The sequence below is a fragment of the Sorex araneus genome, chromosome 11, assembly GCF_027595985.1.
Source record: "Sorex araneus isolate mSorAra2 chromosome 11, mSorAra2.pri, whole genome shotgun sequence".
Lineage (NCBI taxonomy): Eukaryota > Metazoa > Chordata > Mammalia > Eulipotyphla > Soricidae > Sorex > Sorex araneus.
Window position 1 is genome coordinate 4,428,692 of NC_073312.1, and position 17,738 is coordinate 4,446,429.

General features: G+C 65.0%; 2 protein-coding genes across 6 annotated transcripts in view; one reads left to right on the top strand and one right to left on the bottom strand.

The window, feature by feature from the left end:
- Window positions 1-12,285, top strand: part of CTBP2 (C-terminal binding protein 2) — a 66,743-nt gene extending 54,458 nt beyond the window's left edge. For all 3 annotated transcript variants that reach the window (XM_055118742.1, XM_055118740.1, XM_055118741.1), the window contains exons 4-11: window positions 8,192-8,346; window positions 8,437-8,581; window positions 8,817-9,023; window positions 9,777-9,991; window positions 10,074-10,204; window positions 10,306-10,433; window positions 10,525-10,642; window positions 11,025-12,285. In XM_055118742.1, coding sequence (XP_054974717.1) covers window positions 8,192-8,346; window positions 8,437-8,581; window positions 8,817-9,023; window positions 9,777-9,991; window positions 10,074-10,204; window positions 10,306-10,433; window positions 10,525-10,642; window positions 11,025-11,205 — 1,280 coding nt within the window. In that variant the 3' untranslated portion in view covers window positions 11,206-12,285. The remainder of the gene's footprint in view (window positions 1-8,191; window positions 8,347-8,436; window positions 8,582-8,816; window positions 9,024-9,776; window positions 9,992-10,073; window positions 10,205-10,305; window positions 10,434-10,524; window positions 10,643-11,024) is intronic.
- Window positions 12,286-12,833: 548 nt separating this feature from the next.
- The window catches only part of ZRANB1 (zinc finger RANBP2-type containing 1), a 69,675-nt gene continuing 64,770 nt past the window's right edge, over window positions 12,834-17,738 (bottom strand). For all 3 annotated transcript variants that reach the window (XM_055118739.1, XM_055118737.1, XM_055118738.1), the window contains 4 exons: window positions 16,022-16,142; window positions 15,162-15,291; window positions 14,841-15,070; window positions 12,834-14,404 (listed from right to left, as the gene is read on the bottom strand). In XM_055118739.1, coding sequence (XP_054974714.1) covers window positions 14,186-14,404; window positions 14,841-15,070; window positions 15,162-15,291; window positions 16,022-16,142 — 700 coding nt within the window. In that variant the 3' untranslated portion in view covers window positions 12,834-14,185. The remainder of the gene's footprint in view (window positions 14,405-14,840; window positions 15,071-15,161; window positions 15,292-16,021; window positions 16,143-17,738) is intronic.

Below are 17,738 nucleotides of genomic sequence, written 5' to 3' on the forward strand. Positions count from 1 at the left end.
GGGGAGAAGCTCCCCGGGCCCCAGACTGTCGCGAGCTAAAATGTTTGGGGGGCTGAGACCCCGGACAGCCTCTTGGAGACCCAGGTAACGTCCTGGGGGCTTCGCCGATGTCCGGGTGGCCTTGCGAGGGGTGGACTCCGGCCGCCCCCACCCCGACGGAGCAGGACATGGCGATGGTGGGCTGACCAGGGCGGGACGGGGTCACTGCTCCGTCCTCCACGTGACTCGGAGCCCCAGCGGGGGGTGGGGGTGCTCGGTGGGGCCAGCATCTCCCACGTGGCACTCCCAGAGGTGCTCCTGGCTCTGCACTCGGGAATCCCTCCTGGCGGTGCTCGGGGGACCCTTTGGGGTGCCGGGGATCGAACCTGGGTCAGCCTCGTGTAAGGCGAGTGCCCTCCCCACTCTGCTGTCGCTCCGGCCCCCCTAAGGGTTTTTTTTTAGAAACGTTAAACGTGCTTCCACAGAAATCACGACCCTGAGTAGCCTCAGGGCACCCTGGTCCCCGCCTGGCCGGTTCTGCTCCTTGAAACCAGGCTCCTTCCCGGGCTTTGGGCCCCTCCTGGGCTCTCCGGCAGGTGAGGGGCAGGCCTGGGTCACCCCAGCAGAGGCGGGGTCAGGCCCCTTAGACTCGGCCTTCTGGGGCTGCTGGCTGTAGAGCAGGGGGGTTCCCGGGGCCTTCCGGAAGGGCAGTGCTGCCCAGTGGTTCGTGCCCCTGCCCCAGGTGTGTCCCTCCAGGAGCCCCCGTCTGACCGTCCCCGCCACCGGGAAGGGCCTCATGGGCTCCCTGGGGTGCTGGGAGTCGTGGGGCCCGTGACCCTGAGAAGCAGGAGCCCAGGCCCCGGACCGTCCTTGTCGCAGAGCCGGGCTCGTCTTGGGGCCACTGCAGGCCACACCTTTAGTCGTTTCTGCCCTGGTCGCAGTTGTCCTTGTCGGGGTCCCAAGCGCCCTGTTCCAGAACATTCTGAGGACTTTCCCAGGTGGGAGTCAGGGGGTCTTCCCTGGGGCTGGCTGTCGCACTGCCCGCTCCCCAGCCCTGAGCCGGCCTGTCCACCTGTCCCACCCTGTCCCTGGCCTGTGGGCAGGGTGGACCCCACAGGCCCCCTTCTCCTGCCTCTTGGGAGCCCCCGAACCGGGCATCGCCACTGCCTGCGGCCCTGTGCCCTGGTCTGACCCGGCTCTGGCGTAAGGAGCGTGGGACGGGCTGCCCGGGGGGTCTCCTGCCTCAGGGGACCAGAGGGCAGGTGGGCGGCCACGAGTCACCCTGCAGGTCCCGGGGTCTCGGCCCGTGGTAGCGTCGGTCCAGCGAAGGGGGTAGCCGCCCCCGGCAAGTGGGTGGGACGTCGTGGCCCATGGGGGTCTGGGCGGGTGCTCGCGGCTGGGCCGTTTTCGCCTGTGTCCTTCGTCTTCTCCTCGGGGCGGGTCCTGCGCTCCGCCGACCCCCGCCCCAAGACCCCCCTCATTCTGCCGGAATCTGGGGGAGTGCTGGGTCCCCCGCCGCAGCCGCGCCTCCTGTCCAGCGTCTTCCTCCGGGAGGGTCCCGTGGGGGGCGGGGGCCCAGCTCCCGGGGAGGCGCGGGGTGGGGGTCACGGTCGCCCCTCTGTCCGCCCGTTTGAGGCCCCAGGCCGGTGCCCCGGACACGGGAGTGCCCGGCCGCGTCTCGAGGTGGTCTGTGAGCCCTCCTGGGAAATCTCTTTAGCCCCAAAATGTGGATTTTTGCAATGGGATTATAATGTTGCTATACATTATAATTACATGTTGGGATCAGGCAATTACGCACATTTCAGTAATTATGTGATTAGCAATAATTACATTAGCTATGTAAATATACAATAGTCAGCCGACGGGGCTGCGTCTCCGCCGCGTCAGGGGGGCGAGAGCCCACCCTACGCTGCCCGCGGGGAGGCCGAGCCGGAAGCGGCGGGGTGGGCAGGGGTGGAGGGGGGCACTGCCGGGGTCTCCTCGGGGCCAAGGTCACCGCGTCCTTCCTGTGTCTGTAGGGCCACACGCTCCCCCCCCCCCCTGCGCGGCCAGTGCTGCAGATGTCCCTGGGTGGGACGGATAGGGCCCCGTCCTCTTGCAGGGGATCGCAGGTTTCGGCTGGACCCTGGGGGGTGGGAGGAAGAGGCTCTGGACTGGGGCCTGTGACGGGGGTGCGAGGGGGGGGGTGCGAGGGGCCCACAGGAAGGAGGCGGGGCCTGCTCCAGTGCCTGCCGGGGGACGTGCCGTGGCCGGGGTGGTCCCGGGGCGTCCCAGCTGCCCCCAGACTCGGCCTCTGGCCATGGTTCCCAGCGCTGTCCTTGATGCCGAGTGTCCGCTGCCGCTGGCCTGCACGGCCACCGGCTCTGAGCCCCTGCCCGGCGCCCGGCCTTGTGCAGCCCGCAGGCCTGGGCAGGGCTGGGCTGGGGGTCAGACCCACAGAAGGCCCTGGGAGCTGTCCCCGGGGGTCTACGGGAGTCACCAGGGACGGGAACCTGCACCCTCGGGGGGGGGGAGGGGGATGTTCAGGCCACCCCGGCCCGCCGGTGCCGCCCACTCCCGCTGCGCCCAGCACCCACTCCGCCCGCAGAGCCGTCTGCCCCCCCCGCCTCTCAGCACCCCCACCCCTGGCCCTCGTCTCCAGGGGCCGGGAGTGGACCTAGTCCCCGGGCACGAGTCCACCGTCTGTCCGCCTTTAGCCCCTCCTTGGAGGTTCCGGTGTTTCCCTCGGGGAATTCGAGGTGACTTGGGGGGGGAGACAGCACGGCCGAGACTGTGGCCACTGCTTCTCCCTGGGGGTCACGACCAGCTCAGTGCTGGGGGCTCCACCTGGCAGTGCCCGGTCGTGCCGAGGCTCACGTGCCCCTGCATGAGGAGCTGTCTCCTGACCCCTGACGTCTGTTTGACGCTGCACCCGTTGGATGGACACAGACGGACAGACAGACACACCTGCCGTCCCGGGGGTGTGGCCACCCTGAGCAGCAGGAGCCAGGCCGGCCTCACGCGTGCCCGGCTGGAGCTCAGGGACCCGCTTGGGCGCGCACTGTGGCACAGAGACATCGGCACGCGGAACCGACCCGTTCCCGGCCCAGAACCGCGCGTGAGGGCCCGCTTGGCTCCGGTCCCGGCTGCCGGCGTCCCCTTAGCTCACTCCGAGCCTGTCGGTGGATTAGCGCTCAGCAGGGCGGATTAGGATGGAATTGACCTAAAAGCACCTTCCCTCCCTCCTCCTGTGACTCCCGGGGGGGTAGGGGGCTGCGGGGGCGGGGGGGGCCTGGGCGCCCCACACGGGGCCTCCCACACGTCACGTGCCACAAAAGCCGCGGGCACCGACTTAGCCCCTAATCCGAGGGCCGCGCCAGGCGCTTCCCTCCCGGGGCGGCGGGCCGAGCCTGCTAGGGTTTCGGAGGATGAATAATTCAGCCGGACTTTGAAACAGAAGCGCTGGCCGGGCCCCCGCCACCCGGGAGACGCCACCCAGCCCCGAGCCGCCCCGATGCCGGTGCCCAGCAGGTACGGGCAGCTCGGGCGCTCTCAGAGCTGGGACGCGGCCGGCTGGCTCGAGGGCCCCTGGGGAGTCTCGGAGCCCGGGCCTGTGGGCAGGAGGAGCGCGCTGACCACCGATGGAGACGCGGCCTGGGCGGAGCTGCAGGACCCGGCGCTGCCCTTCCCGCCGGACACCTGGTACCCGGCGGCCGCGAGAAAGCGCTCGGCGCCCGACTTCGCCCTGTACGGCAGCCGCCACGCGGTGATGACCGCCTACAGCCCCCCGCACCTGCCCGCCGCCGCGCGGGGGCCCGGCGAGCCCCCCCAGCCTCGGGACCTTGGCAGAGCCCGGCCCCCTTCCGGGTACGGGCTGCTCAGCAGCGGCCTGGCCTGGAGCGACGGCCTGCGGGACCCAGGACCCCTGCCCCCCGGCCCCGCGGCTGACGGCTACCCTCCGGGCCCGCGGACACCGAGCCGGGCCCCCGCGGCCCCGCGCTACCCCGGGGAGCCGCCCTTCTACAGCGACATGGACCCCGGCAGGCCCGCGGCCCCCACCTGCCTGGTCGCCGAGCCCGCCGCAGCCCCCCTGCCCGAGAGCGGCCCCCCGGCCCGCGGCTTCGGGCCCTCATCCTACGGCGGCGGCGAGCCCAGCCCGCCCGCCGCGCTGCCCGCCTTCCTGGCGCTGCTGCGGAGCGAGGGCGTGGCCGAGCCCACCCTGGGCGCCCTGCTGCAGCAGGGGTTCGACTGCCCGGCTGCGCTGGCCGCGCTGGAGGACGCGGACATCAAGTGTGTGGCCCCCAACCTGGGCCAGGCGCGCGTCCTGGGCCGCCTGGCCAGCGGCTTCCGGCAGAGCCGGGCGGGGCCCCCGGCCCGGGCCCACTCGGCCAGCCAGGGCAGCTCGGGGCTGCCGCCCCAGCCCGGGTCCCCCCGGCCCGCGGGCCCCGCCCGGCGCCCGGCCAGTGCCCCGTCCCAGAACGCCCTGGACGCGGCGGCCCCCTACCCGGGCCCCCACTTCCCCTCCGGCTCGGGGTACGGCTCTCCCGCCCCTTGCGCCCTGACGGCCCGGCCGGGACCCCCCTGCCTGCCACAGGCTGGGGTAGCACTGACGACGGCAGGGCCCCCTGGCCCCCGGATCCCCGGCCCCCGGACCGCCTACTCCACCGCGTACACGGTGCCCATGGAGCTGCTCAAGCGGGAACGCAGCGCGGCCGCCTCGCCCCTGGCCGGCGCCCACGGGGGCCCCCTGGAGCTGCCCCAGGCGCCGCCGGCCGGCCAGGGCCTGCACTCGCCACACTGGCCCTACCAGAAGGTGGTCCGGCGCACGGGCGCCCCCATCATCGTGTCTACCACGCTGGCTCCAGAACCAAGTAATCACCCGCCCGTCCCGGGGGGCACGCGGGCTGGGCCCTGCCCCACCCACACCGTCTCCTCCAGGCAGGCTTCATGGGGGCGGGGTGGGGGGTGAAGGGGCCTCCACAACCGGAGTTTCCGCATGGCCAGTTCAGGGTCGGACTGCGGGGTGCCCGGCTCCAGACCCCGTGGGGTCAGAGCACTCGGCTCACTGTGGTTTCTCCTGCCCCCCAAACACCCCTGGAGCCCGTTTCCCGGGGCGAGGAGCGCGGCTGGGGGCAGAGACTGCGCGCGGCCTTTCCGGAGGGTCCCTCTGGCGGCCGTGTCTTTGGCCAGTTCCCGAGCCTCGTCCCGGGGCCGGTCACTCGGCCCCTTTCGGCTGAGTCCATTGTGTGACCAGCCGGGCCTGCGGTTCTGCCGCGGGAGGGTCCAGGTTCTCTTTGTTCGTTGAGTGTTTTTTTCCACCTTGCCCCCCTCCTGATCGGCGTGCGACGTCAGATCGTTTTTCCGAGGGCCTCGCTTTCCCCTCCAACATTCTTTCTCTGCAACCAACTAATTTGCATGGCGGTGACATTTGTTGCTCCAGTAATTTCATCTGATAATGGCCAGGCTTGCAAAGCGGATCTGAAAACATATTCCTTAATTATGTGTTGCTAGGCAACGGGAGGGTTTGGTCATAATCACGGGAAGATTAGCCCCGGCGCTGCCCCCGGAGCCGGCGGAGGGGGGCGGCAGGATCGCCCGGTTTTCTTCGCTCTCTGTTTGTTTTGCCGCCTCCTAACCCAAACAGCCGCTGTGAGCCGGGCAGGGGGCGAAGGGGCTTCGTTTCGGCTGCTGGGAGCGAGGGCTGGCCCGCCGCTCGCAGCCTGCTTTCTGTGTGGCCGCCATGGAGGCCGGCCAGCCAGCACCATTCTGCAGCGCCGCCTTCCTGCCCTTCTCGCACCTTCCGGCTGCCTCGAGAACACCCTCCCCCCAGCGGTGGGTGGCACCCGGCCAGCCGGCCCCCCGGAGTGCCCCGTCCGTCCGTCCGTCCGTCCGTGTGGGCGGGCCCTTTGTGTGGCTGAGGCTCGGCGACCATTCCAGCCGCCCAGCCCTGTGGGTCACCGCGTGGGCTGTGGCCTCCCTGGCCCCCTAGGCTCCTCTCGGCAGGGGAGGGGGCTGCGTGTGGGCGCGGGGGCCGCGGTGTCACTCTCGGCATCAGCAGTTTGTCCCTCCGCCTCTCCCCGCAGGCACGGGGTGGATACTGGGCATTCCTGTTCGCTCCTGTGTGCACAGGGCTGGGGGGTGTGCAGGGACCCCTGCCGGGCCCCGGGGCGCAGCAGCTGGCCAGGCTTAGTGGCCGAGTCCGCGGGGACAGCCAATGCCCGGTGGCGGAGGGCAAGGCTGGGGAGCGTGACCGCGGCTGACCAGTCTCTGCTCCCCGAGCACCCTGGGTGTGACCATGCCGCGCGGCAGCCGTGCCGGGGTGCGTGAGGCCCCCACCCTGCCCAGGGCAGGGGCGATGACTGCCCCTGACCCATCAAGGTCCACTTCCGAGACATGAACTGTGGGCGGGGCCTTGCTGGGTCGGGGTGTGTGTCCACACCGAGTGGGGCGGCTAGGAGGACCCTCCTGGGCCGGGGTCGAACCCGGGGCCAGTTGGGGGTCAGCTGATGTGCCCAGTCTGCTGTGTCCTGGGACTCGCTGGGTGCAGGGCTGCACTGGCCACAGCAGGGCCTGTCCAGGGCCTGAGGCCTGGCGTGCAGCCGCCCAGCTGGCGGGGGCAGTGCCCCCATCGGGAGAGGGTCTCGGTTGGGTCCCGAGCGCAGGGAAGGGAGTTGGGATCCGCCCGGCTGCTGAGCCTTCCCCAGGGCCCAAGCTACACCCTCGCTCCCATCCCCCCCCCACCCGATTTTGTGTCTGGCTTCTAGGAAGCAGGTCGGTCGGGCCGGCCAGCGGGGTGTGGAGGGCAGGCCTGGGTGCCTCTGGTCTGGGCTGTCCCCGCCTCACTGGCCTTTCCTGATGCAGGGTTCGTCCTGGTGGCCATTGTCCTGGCCGCTGGCGCCAGCTTGGGACTGTCCCAGGTGGCCTCAGCCTCCGCCTTGCCTGCCAGCGGCCCGCCAGCTGTCCCCGCCTCCTTGGTGGCCCTGGCCCGTCGGGGGTGCCGTCCGCATCTGTGGGGCCCCGTCAGGCAGTGCCACTTGCACCCAGGAGGCCGGAAACGGGCTCCACCCGCCGCACTGTCACTGCCTCACTGCGTCCCCCTCGGGAAACCGGCGGCCGTGTCCACGCCGGCAGGAGCAGGACTCGGGCGCCTGAGGCCGCAGCCTGGGGCAGCCCCGCGCGTCCCTCCCTCCTGGCACGCGGGGACAGCCAGGCCAGCTGTCGGGACTCTGGGAAGAGCCAGCTGGGCTGGCCTGCAGGAGAGACGGGCACTGGGACCCGGGCCGCCGGGCTGAGGACTTGTCCCCTCCCCCCGGTTTTCCACGTAGCCCGAGCTCTCAGGCTTGGCGCCTGTTGGGGGGCGGGGTGGGGGGCCACACCTCGTGGTGCCAGGGGTGACGTCAGCAATGCATCTGGGCTGGTGCCCCGGGCCTCGCGGCATGCCCGGCGTGTACCAGGCGTCCCAAGCAGGGTGGTCTAGATGTGACTGGTGAAGATCCGTCCGCGCTGAGGGCACCTGGGGGCCCGAGAGCGGGCAGGGGCCATTGGATCCCCGGCACCCCCAGATGTGGCCAGAAACCAACACAGGGAGACAGAGACATGGGGAACGGGGTCCCCTGGGCCTGCGCTGAGGGGGCAGGAAGCCGTGGCTCGGGTGCCGGGTTGCTGTCTGATGTAGGGGGCCACACAGTGGTGCTCGGGGCTTGTTTCTGGCGGGCCTGGGCCATGCGGGGTGCCAGGCTGTGAGCCTGGGTTGGCGCCTACGAGGCCTCCAGCCCCGCAGGGCATTAACAGGACTCGGGGGCCGGGTCTGTGCCCACACTGGCCACCAGACCGCCGGGTCCTGCAGAAAGCCGCCAGTGGTGCTGCCCGGAGCATAACGGGGCGACTTGTCTCTACGGCGGGGGTGGGGGGGCTTTTCCAGGCTCTGCCACTTGGCCACTTGCTCATCTGGGGACTCTCGGGGGGCCCGGGCTGCCATCTGCCGGCCGGCCCAGAGCAGGACCACCCAAGCGGGGCCCAGGCCATTGCTAGGCAACCTGGGGCCGATGGCCTGAGTACCGCCAGCTCCCGGGGGTGGGGTCTGCGGGACTGCTGCAGGCGCGTGTGGGCGGGGCTGCGGGCTGGTTCCTGCCGGGGCGGCGAGTCCACCTGCCTGTCCGGCCCCCGGGACGCTGCAGGTCCCCCCCCCCCCCCCGCCCATCAGCCGGGCGCTCACCGCCCGGCCGCCCCGCAGGTATCCGCCCCCAGATCATGAACGGGCCCCTGCACCCCCGGCCCCTGGTGGCGCTGCTGGACGGCCGGGACTGCACCGTGGAGATGCCCATCCTCAAGGACCTGGCCACCGTGGCCTTCTGCGACGCACAGTCCACACAGGAGATCCACGAGAAGGTGCGTGCGCCCCCCCCCCCCGCGTCCCGCGCCCCCCGCCCCCCGCGGCCGGGCGGGCGGGGCCCCACGCGCTGCTCTGCTCGCCCCCAGGTGCTCAACGAGGCGGTGGGCGCCATGATGTACCACACCATCGCGCTGACCCGGGAGGACCTGGAGAAGTTCAAGGCCCTGCGCGTGATCGTGCGCATCGGCAGCGGCTACGACAACGTGGACATCAAGGCGGCGGGCGAGCTGGGTGCGTGGGGCGGGCGTCGCGGGGCCCCCGGGACAGCCACGGCCGTGCACGAACCCCCAGGCGGGGCCCCAGGGCCACACCCCGTGCAGAGAGAGGCCGCCTGGCCTCCGGGGGTCAGTCACTTCCCCGCGGGGCGTCCCGAGCTCGGACCCACCCCCCACCCCCCAGTGCAGGCCGAGCACCGGGCCGGGGCGGGTGGGCCGGGCTCATCCCGGGGCTCCCCCCCACCCCACAGGCATCGCCGTGTGCAACATCCCGTCGGCAGCCGTGGAGGAGACGGCCGACTCCACCATCTGCCACGTCCTCAACCTGTACCGGCGCAACACGTGGCTGTACCAGGCGCTGCGGGAGGGCACGCGCGTGCAGAGCGTGGAGCAGATCCGGGACGTGGCGTCTGGCGCCGCGCGCATCCGCGGGGAGACGCTGGGCCTCATCGGCTTCGGTAGGTGGCCCCGGGGGGGACCCAGGCTGCTTCCAGAACGGGCTCCGGGGGCGGGGGGGGGGGGGGTCTCGGCCTGCAAACCAGCTCTCTGCCTCAGTTTCCCCAGCTCTTGGGAGCAGGAGGCCGCTTGCCCCTCGCCCCTTTCCTCCACGCTGCCCACAGCCGCCCGTGCAGACGGGCGTGGCTACGGTGCCCCCTGCTGGTGCCTGTGGCTTCTGACAGCCGGGCCAGGGCAGCTGTTCCCAGGCCTCAAAAGCAGCCCTCGCCGCCCCCTCCCTGGGCTTGGGGGGTGCGTCCTCTGCACTGGCCAGTCGGTGGCCAGGGGGTGGAGAATGCAGGGAAGTCAGTGACAGGAATAGGATTTAGTACTTGGAAATGGCCCAAACGGGTTCTCCAGCCCTGTGTGTTTCAGGCCCGAGTCTGGGGCTGTCCAGTGAGAGGCCAGGCCCAGGGGCATAGGGGGAAGGTTTGGGCCGGCTGTGGGGGTCCAGCTGCCACATGCTGACCCGTCCCGGAGGGGACGGACCCCACCTGGTCCTACCCCTGCGGGCTTCCAGGGGGAGGGGTGGCTGCACTGTGATGGGGCCCAGGAGGAGACGTGACCCGGCTCAGGACCCGCTAGTGGGCACCCGGGGCGGCCCCCCGCAGGGATGGTGGAGAAACCACCATGGGCCAGCCCTGAGCAGCTGCTGGCCTGGCGTCGTGGGGCCCGCGGGCGTGGCCGCGCTCACCGGACGCTCTCTCTCCGCACAGGTCGCACGGGGCAGGCGGTCGCTGTTCGAGCCAAGGCCTTTGGATTCAGCGTCATATTTTATGACCCCTACTTGCAGGACGGGATCGAGCGGTCCCTGGGCGTGCAGCGCGTCTACACCCTGCAGGACTTACTGTATCAGAGCGACTGCGTGTCCCTGCACTGCAACCTCAACGAGCATAACCACCACCTCATCAACGACTTCACCATCAAGCAGGTAACGGCCAGGCGCCGGGGCCGCGCGGGCCGGCAGGGGGGGGCCCCAGCAGGCACCTGACCGGCCTCTCTCCCCCCCGCAGATGAGACAAGGGGCGTTCCTGGTGAACGCGGCGCGCGGCGGCCTGGTGGACGAGAAGGCCTTGGCGCAGGCACTCAAGGAGGGCAGGATACGAGGGGCCGCCCTCGACGTGCACGAGTCGGAGCCTTTCAGGTGGGTTGGCGGGGCCGGGCCGCAGGGGCCGGCGGGCCCACCCGTGAGCAGCGCTGCCCGGCGGGAGTCCACTCACTTCCTGCGGCCTCTCCTGTCCCCAGCTTTGCTCAGGGTCCCCTGAAAGACGCCCCCAATCTCATCTGCACGCCCCACACGGCCTGGTACAGCGAGCAGGCGTCCCTGGAGATGCGGGAGGCGGCCGCCACCGAGATCCGCCGGGCCATCACAGGTGAGCCCCCCACCCCCGGGTGGGTGGCCACGCTGGCAAGAGGCGACGCCCACCCCGCCGAGTGCCCATGACCCGTTTCCTCTCGCTCCAGGCCGCATCCCGGAGAGCTTAAGGAACTGTGTGAACAAGGAGTTCTTCGTCACGACAGCGCCCTGGTCGGTCCTAGACCAGCAGGCCATCCACCCCGAGCTCAATGGTGCCACCTACAGGTGAGGTGCACCTGCCTTTCCGGGGACACGGGTCCGAGCACTGGCCACGGACTTGAGTGTCCCCGCACGGGAGTGGGTCTCTGGAGAGCAGCTGTCGAGGGACGAGTGGGCGGGCACAGGTCCCCCGGGCTGGAGTCCAGGGCAGGCCCGGCTCCTGCGCCCTGTGGCCCTCAGCCCTTGGCAGAGCAACCGGGCACCACCCGCGTCGCCGCCGCAAAGGCCCTTGCTGAGGGGCCGCATGCACGGCCCATCCGGCTGAGATGTCCACATGCGGCGTGGCTGACGGGGGGAGTAGATGCTTTTGAGCGGCTAGGAACAGGCGTGTTCGGTGTCGGGGCGTGTCCTCGGAGGGGACTCACCCGCCCTTCTGTGTGCTCCGCAGATACCCCCCAGGCATCGTGGGCGTGGCCCCCGGGGGCCTCCCCGCCGCCATGGAAGCCATCATCCCCGGCGGCATCCCGGTGACACACAGCCTGCCCACCGTGGCACACCCATCCCAAGCGCCCTCTCCCAATCAGCCCACGAAACACGGGGACAATCGAGAGCACCCCAACGAGCAATAGCAGAGTGACACGCGGGAATCACTCGTGAACCCGGGACCAAGAGGCGCGGAGGTGAACTGAGCAAAGGAACGTGCCGGGCTCTGGCCCGCGCCTGCAGCGTGGGAACGAGCCGAGCCTCGGCGAGGCCGGGAGCGGCCCCCTTCTGTTGTCGTGTGTTAAGTTTCTCATCTGTGCATCCCATCACCAAGAGTAAATCCATCCTCCCCTTCCCCAGCCGTCCCGTGCACCACAGGCCGCCTCAGGCGTCCCCGGCCGAGGAGGAAAAACGCTGTTGAGTGGAAAACCCCATCCAGACTCTAGTCCCTTGGTCCCCGGGGCCTGGTCACCCCTTCTGTGAAAAGGAAGGAGAAATCACTACAAAGCGGGGAGCAAACTGTCGGCGTGCCGAGCGGCCTGGCTCCCGAGCACGCGTCTCTCCGGAACCGCGGGAGGGGCGGGCAGGTTGGCTGTGAGCAGTTACACCCTCTGATGATGCAAAAAAAAACAAAAAAAAAAAAAAAGAAAAAAAGAAAAAAGAAAAAAAAAAGTATTAAGTTTCACAAGCTGTTTGTACTCAAATATATTTTCTCAGTTTCAGATCCTCAGCTATTTTATTGAGTGGAAAGTCTTGAACTGAAGTAGTTCAAGAAGAATAATGTTGCATTTCCTTATGTCTCAGGAAACACTTTTTATGGTAACTTGTCAGATTGTCTATGAACAAACCCACTTTTTTAGACATTGATAAAGTCTTCTTTTCTTCACATGATATTTTATACAAGGACACTTCAGGTGTGTTATTAGATGTGACTGATTTTAACAAATCCTCTTAGATTTGTATCAACTAGTTACATGTTATATTCATAGTCTTTTGTGAATCATCGCCTTTTTGTTTAAAAGATGGCCTATTTTGAGCCTTTGTATAGGTACATTCCTGTTTTTGTGACAAAAAAAAAAGCCCTTTCAAACTGTCCCAAACAGAAATATAATGGCTATCAGAACTGTTTTGTTTTAGTGTGAGTTACCGTTACTGTATTTGTTTATTGTAAAGGTGGACATTTAGCGTTCAGTGCAGTTTTCAATAAAAAGTAATGATAAAATTTGCTCAGTCCTGAAATTCTAGCACATCTCACCAGTGTGGAAGCTGCACGTGAGGGCCGGAGAGGGCAGGGCTTGCGGGCCCTGTGCACCGTGTCTAGCACCGGTTCTGGGCCTGCCCGGCCACCCCGGGGAGAACGGGCCCTAAGGCGTGGGGAGCAGAGACAAGGGGCGCCCAAACACCCACCTGCAAGAAGCCTGGGGTTTTAAACAGCCAAAGCACCTTCGGGCAGCGGTGACCGCAATGCAGCGAGCAGCTCCATGCCTGTCCTTTCCCAGGCGGTGCTCTGGCTTTTCAAAAAGGGTTTGTGCGTACTGGACAAGGGGCCGGGATCTCTGCTTCTGCAGAATCCCTCTAGAGGGAGAGAAACCGCACAACCTGGAACGGCAGCCGCTCAGACCCCACCAGTGAGACCACGACGGCTCCCAGCAATCCGGCCCTTAACATCCCCTGGAGCCGCGCCTGTGTGGGACCCGCATGCAGCACGGCTAGTGCGTCATCGCGGGAACGCCTGTCCACGAGGGCTCAGGGGAGAAAGAACGAAGACGTGACACCTGGTGGGTATTTTCTATTTTTAGTATTCCAGCATTAAAATTGAGGTTGTGCACATTTCAATACCATCTAAACAGAACTCAGAAGAAAACAAGAAGCAAATATTTTAAAAGGTTTCACAGCCTTTTCACCAAGGGAAGGAGAAGCGCGTGTGTGGAGAGACCCACCATGTATACCCCGGGGCTGTCTCCGGATTCTACAAAGTGCTTATCAGGACACGGAGTCACTGTGTTCCTGAGATAGATCGGAAATTTTTACCCAGTATTCAATTTAAACCTGAAGTGGTCAAATAATACTCTTTGATAGCAAGATTTTCTACCTAAGATGGTAGTTTTAACTTTAAATAAGATGCCCACAATTAACCAACATGCAGAAACTCTCAGTTACTCACTGAGAAACTCATACGATGCAATTACCACCCCATCGCATTTTTAAAATCTTCATTCGTTACTGAACTGATATTCCCAATTAGCGCGAGCAAAGGCGTGCCTTTCTAACTTAGAGCAGGGGCGATGAAACACAGCAGGAACCCAGAGGCCCTCTGCCTGCCCGGTTGGGAATAGTCCATTGTCGCTCGAGCCAGAGAGCAAAGTCCCCACGATCATCTATCACGGGGGGTGTGCTCCCCCGGCTGGCACCCAGGGAGTGAAGAGTCAGACCGCTGCCCGGGCGGGCAGAGTCCTTCGTAAGGGCACTCTTCCCAACACAGAAATGCCTAGCTACTGAAAGGGCATTATCAGAAAACTTTGAAAAGAAAGAGTAGAAACCAAAACCCTTCCCAAATAAGGGAAACAACATCTATGACGTTCACTCAAAAAAAAAAAAAAAAATCTTGCCTTGCAATTTGTTCCTTCAAGATTGGATTTTATTGGGCACAACAGGAACTAAATTATTAATAAAATAAAAAGCTTGTTGTTTACGGCTTGCTGTGAATAATTTAGTCTCTAGCGAGCTCTAGCGAGACTGCAGGGGAGTGGGTCTTGATGGTGGGAGTAGAGCGCCAGGTTCTGCTCGACAACCCCTCCGAGGAGCCAGGAGCCGCCCGCCCTGTGCCCGGCGGGCGCCGTGCTGGCCACGTCTCGGGAGTGTGAAGATGCTGGTGCGACTCCTACCACACCACGTCCTACACAACCACATGCGTGACTTTACAGACAGATGTACAATTGGAGAGGAAAAGTTCTGTCTTTGAAAAATCTGTTTTTTTACAAACGAGTCCAAACCAGGCCGCGGCGTCCAGCAGCGGGGCGGGGGGCCCTGGGCCGGCCCGCCTGGTCCGCTCCGGCCACGCTGCCCGGCAGCCGCACGCACATGGGCTCCGGAGAGCCCGGACAGAGTCTCCTGGCTCTGGCCGTCTTACTCGTCTTCCTCGTCTTCGTCTTCCTCTCCGTCGGACAGGGACGTGCAGGGCCGGATCTGCCGGTAGCGGTCGAGCCATTTCTCCACCATTTGCGTGACCAGCGGGTGGTTGCGCCGGCGCGAGCTCTTCTGCATGGCCACCAGCACGCCGCCCTCGGTCACGCAGCAGTCCAGCCACTCCCGCAGCAGCTTCTCCTGCTGCTCCTCGTTGCCGAGCTGCGGGGTGGGGGCGGGGGAGGCAACAGGTCAGAAACGGGGCGAGAGACGTGGAAAGAAAGAAGCCACCCGTGGCTGGCAGGGTCGGCGCAGCCCCAGCCCACGCCAGGCCCCCCAGCTGCACTGAAGCAGGGACCACGGGAACAGCGACACCTGAAGGGCGGTGCAGGACACCGGTGGCGGAAAGGCAGAAACTAAGCACTGCCCAGTGCCCTGTCTGTGCGAGGCAAGGCCGGAGGGAGACGGTCACGGCCTCCCACCCCGAGGGAGGCCACGCCCGGGGCTCCCACGGCCCCGGACTCCCCTGGTGGCCCCAGCGCGCGGCGCGGCCCGCCTCCCCTTCTCAGGGCACAAGCCAGTCGGTGCCCTTCTCCCCCCTGTGACCCCACGGGAGTTTAGACAAGGTGGACCCTCGGTGGCTCCGGCCGGCTCTCACCTCCTGGGCGGAAAGGAAGTGCACGTGGAGCAGCTTCCGCTCGCTGTCGACCAGAGGCAGGAACGTGATGGTGACGTCGTCGTCGGTGTCCAGGTTAGCGCCGGCACCGCGGCCACCGTAGCCGTCGTTCTCCATGGCGACCAGGGCGGAGAAGTGGCCCCTCGTGTAGCCCAGAGCAATCGGACTTTTCCAACAGAAACTCTGTTCCCACAGCAAAGGCAAATACACACCTGGGAGAGGGGAGGGCATCACAGTGGAGACTCCAGTGACGCAAGCCGCCGTGTCACGGAGACCGCGAACACGCTCTGGGTTCCGGCTTACCTTGAAACCGAGTATATCCTAAAGTTTCTCCCCGAAAGCTCTTGTAGTATTTTACTCCGTAAACTATAATTGGTCGCCTAAGAATATGTGCAAGTACAAAAATGTGTGTCTGTTCCAAACTTGCTCCAGGCTGCACAAAACAAAAGAGCAATTTCTCTTTAACACGTTACTCGGGTCCGAGGCCCGGGCTCTGCACAACCATTCGCACAAACCACGGGCACGGCAGCGCAACACCTGCCTCCCGAAACACACCGGGTCCCCGTCAGGAATCCGCAAAGCAGGCACACAGACATCACTGTCCAGACTAAGGAACCAAAGAGACCGGGGTAAATCCTGAGCAGGAGAATGAGACAGCAAAGGGTGTCTGCTTTCCAGACTCGCCCTCTGGCTGAGTGACTCGTAAAAAGATGCTCCCAAAGTCTGTCGTTTCTGCGAGAGCTGTTATTCCACGTAGAGCACATGCAGGACGCTCTGGCTTCCCGTGACGGCCCCCCACCTCTGCAGGGACGACATGTGTCTGCTAAGGAGCCCCAGGGTCTGACGGCCTAACCCCGAGAGCTCAGGGGGCGCAATCCACACTGTTCGTCTCCAGGAAGGCTCGTTCCCGAGACCGTCAAACCCTTCCTACGGCCCTGCTCCTAGTTTGTGTCACGTGAAAACAAGTCTCTGGGACAGTCCCGGCTGGCCGCCCGCGGGGGAGTCACTCGAGGGGGCAGAGGGCGTGAGCCAGCTTGGCGGGGACTGGGGACACGGCGTATCAGAAGGCGCGTCCAAGGGACAAAGCTGTCCGTCACGGACCCATCCCTGAACACAGCCCGTGTCCGTCCCTCCTCTGCCCCGGGAGACTACGGGGCGCTCACCTGGCTGGCGAGAGAGAGGATGAAGGCCCAGTCTTCCTGCCACTGCTCCTCCCGCAGAGAGAAATGTAAACCGAAGCTCTGCGAGTACCACGATTCCCAATCTTTCCAGCGGGTGTAGAACCTGGAAAAGAAAGACAGGCCTCAGGGAACAGCAACGTGAGCCGGTGCGGAATGTCGGTTTAAGTGGCTCGTGGGCAGCTTAGTCTCTTCAGACAGAAAGTCTCCGTGCGGGGCCTGGGCGACAGCACAGCAGGCGGGTGCTGGCCTCCAGTGCCGCCGACCCCGCGCTCCACCACTGATCCCTGAGCACAGAGCCCGGAGTCAGCCCTGAGCACCTTCGACTGTGACCCTAAAACCATCTCACTAGTCAGCCACCAGCTGTCAGCAGGCTGAAGGCGGCCCAAGTGTCCCTCAGTCTCCAACACTCCCTCAGGTCACTGCCACTGTGTCAATCACCTGATGACCAAATATGAAACGTCACTGCAACAAAAACCATTTCTTAATCTGGGATACCTCTAGGGGTCTCGCACATGGCAGGCTCCCCACCCCCAGTTTCCAGGGCAACCCCCAGCCTCTGCACTCCCAAGGGAGGACGCAATTGGTTGTGTGTGTGTGTGTGTGCGCGCGTGTGTGTGTCTGTGTTGGGAGACACACAGAGAGGTGGTTTGCGTGTGTCGGAGGGTGTGTGTGTGTGTCTCTGTTGGAGGTAGTGGGGGGGTGTGTGTGTGTCTCTGTGTTGGAGGTAGTGGGGGGGTTGCGTGTGTCGGAAGGGGTCTGTGTGTCTCTTTTGGAGGTAGTGTGTATGTGTGTGTGTGTCTCTGGTTGGAGGTAGTGGGGGGTTGCGTGTGTCGGAAGAGGTGTGTGTGTCTCTTTTGGAGGTAGTGGGGGTGTGTGTGTGTGTCTCTGTGTTGGAGGTAGTGGGGGGTTTGTGTGTGTCTATTGGAGGTAGTGGGGGGGGTTGCGTGTGTCGGAAGGGGTGTGTGTGTCTCTGTTGGAGGTAGTGTGTGTGTGTGTGTATGTGTCTCTTTTGGAGGTAGTGGGTGTGTGTGTGTGTCTCTGTGGGAGGTAGTAGGGGGGTTTGCGTGTGTCGGAGGGTGTGTGTGTCTCTGTGGGAGGTAATAGGGGGGTTTGTGTGTGTCGGAGGGGGGGTGTGTCTATTGGAGGTAGTGGGGGGGTTTGCGTGTGTCGGAGGGGGTGTGTGTCTGTGTGTCAGGGCGGTGTGGGGGGTAGTGTGTAGGGGTCTGGGTGTATGGATATGGGTGTTGGCGGGAAGGGGAAGCTGTCCGACAGAAAGTGTCGGTAGGAGCCTCGCCCAGCACCCCTGGCAGTGCTCGAAGACCCTGTGGGAAGCTGGGATCAAACCCGGGTCCGGGGCTGCAAGGCAAACACCGTGCCTGCCCCCCACCACTGCGCTGGCCCAGTCCTTTCATTTTTAAGACAAACCTGGAGGTGCTTAGGAATTACTCCAGATTTTGTGCTCAGGGCTCACCCCTTGCTCTGTGCTGGGGGCAGGGGCCTGTATGCAGTGACTGGGAGGAAACCAGGGTCACTCCCTGGACTCTCTCCAGACCGTGATGTTAGATCTTCATCCCACAGCTAAATAAAATTTAGTTAAAATCAGTTAGACTTTAAATGCAAAATCTAAAGCTACAAAATTCCAAAGGAAAATATAAAGTAAAACTTTAAAACTGTTACATTTTAAATAGCAAAAAACGAC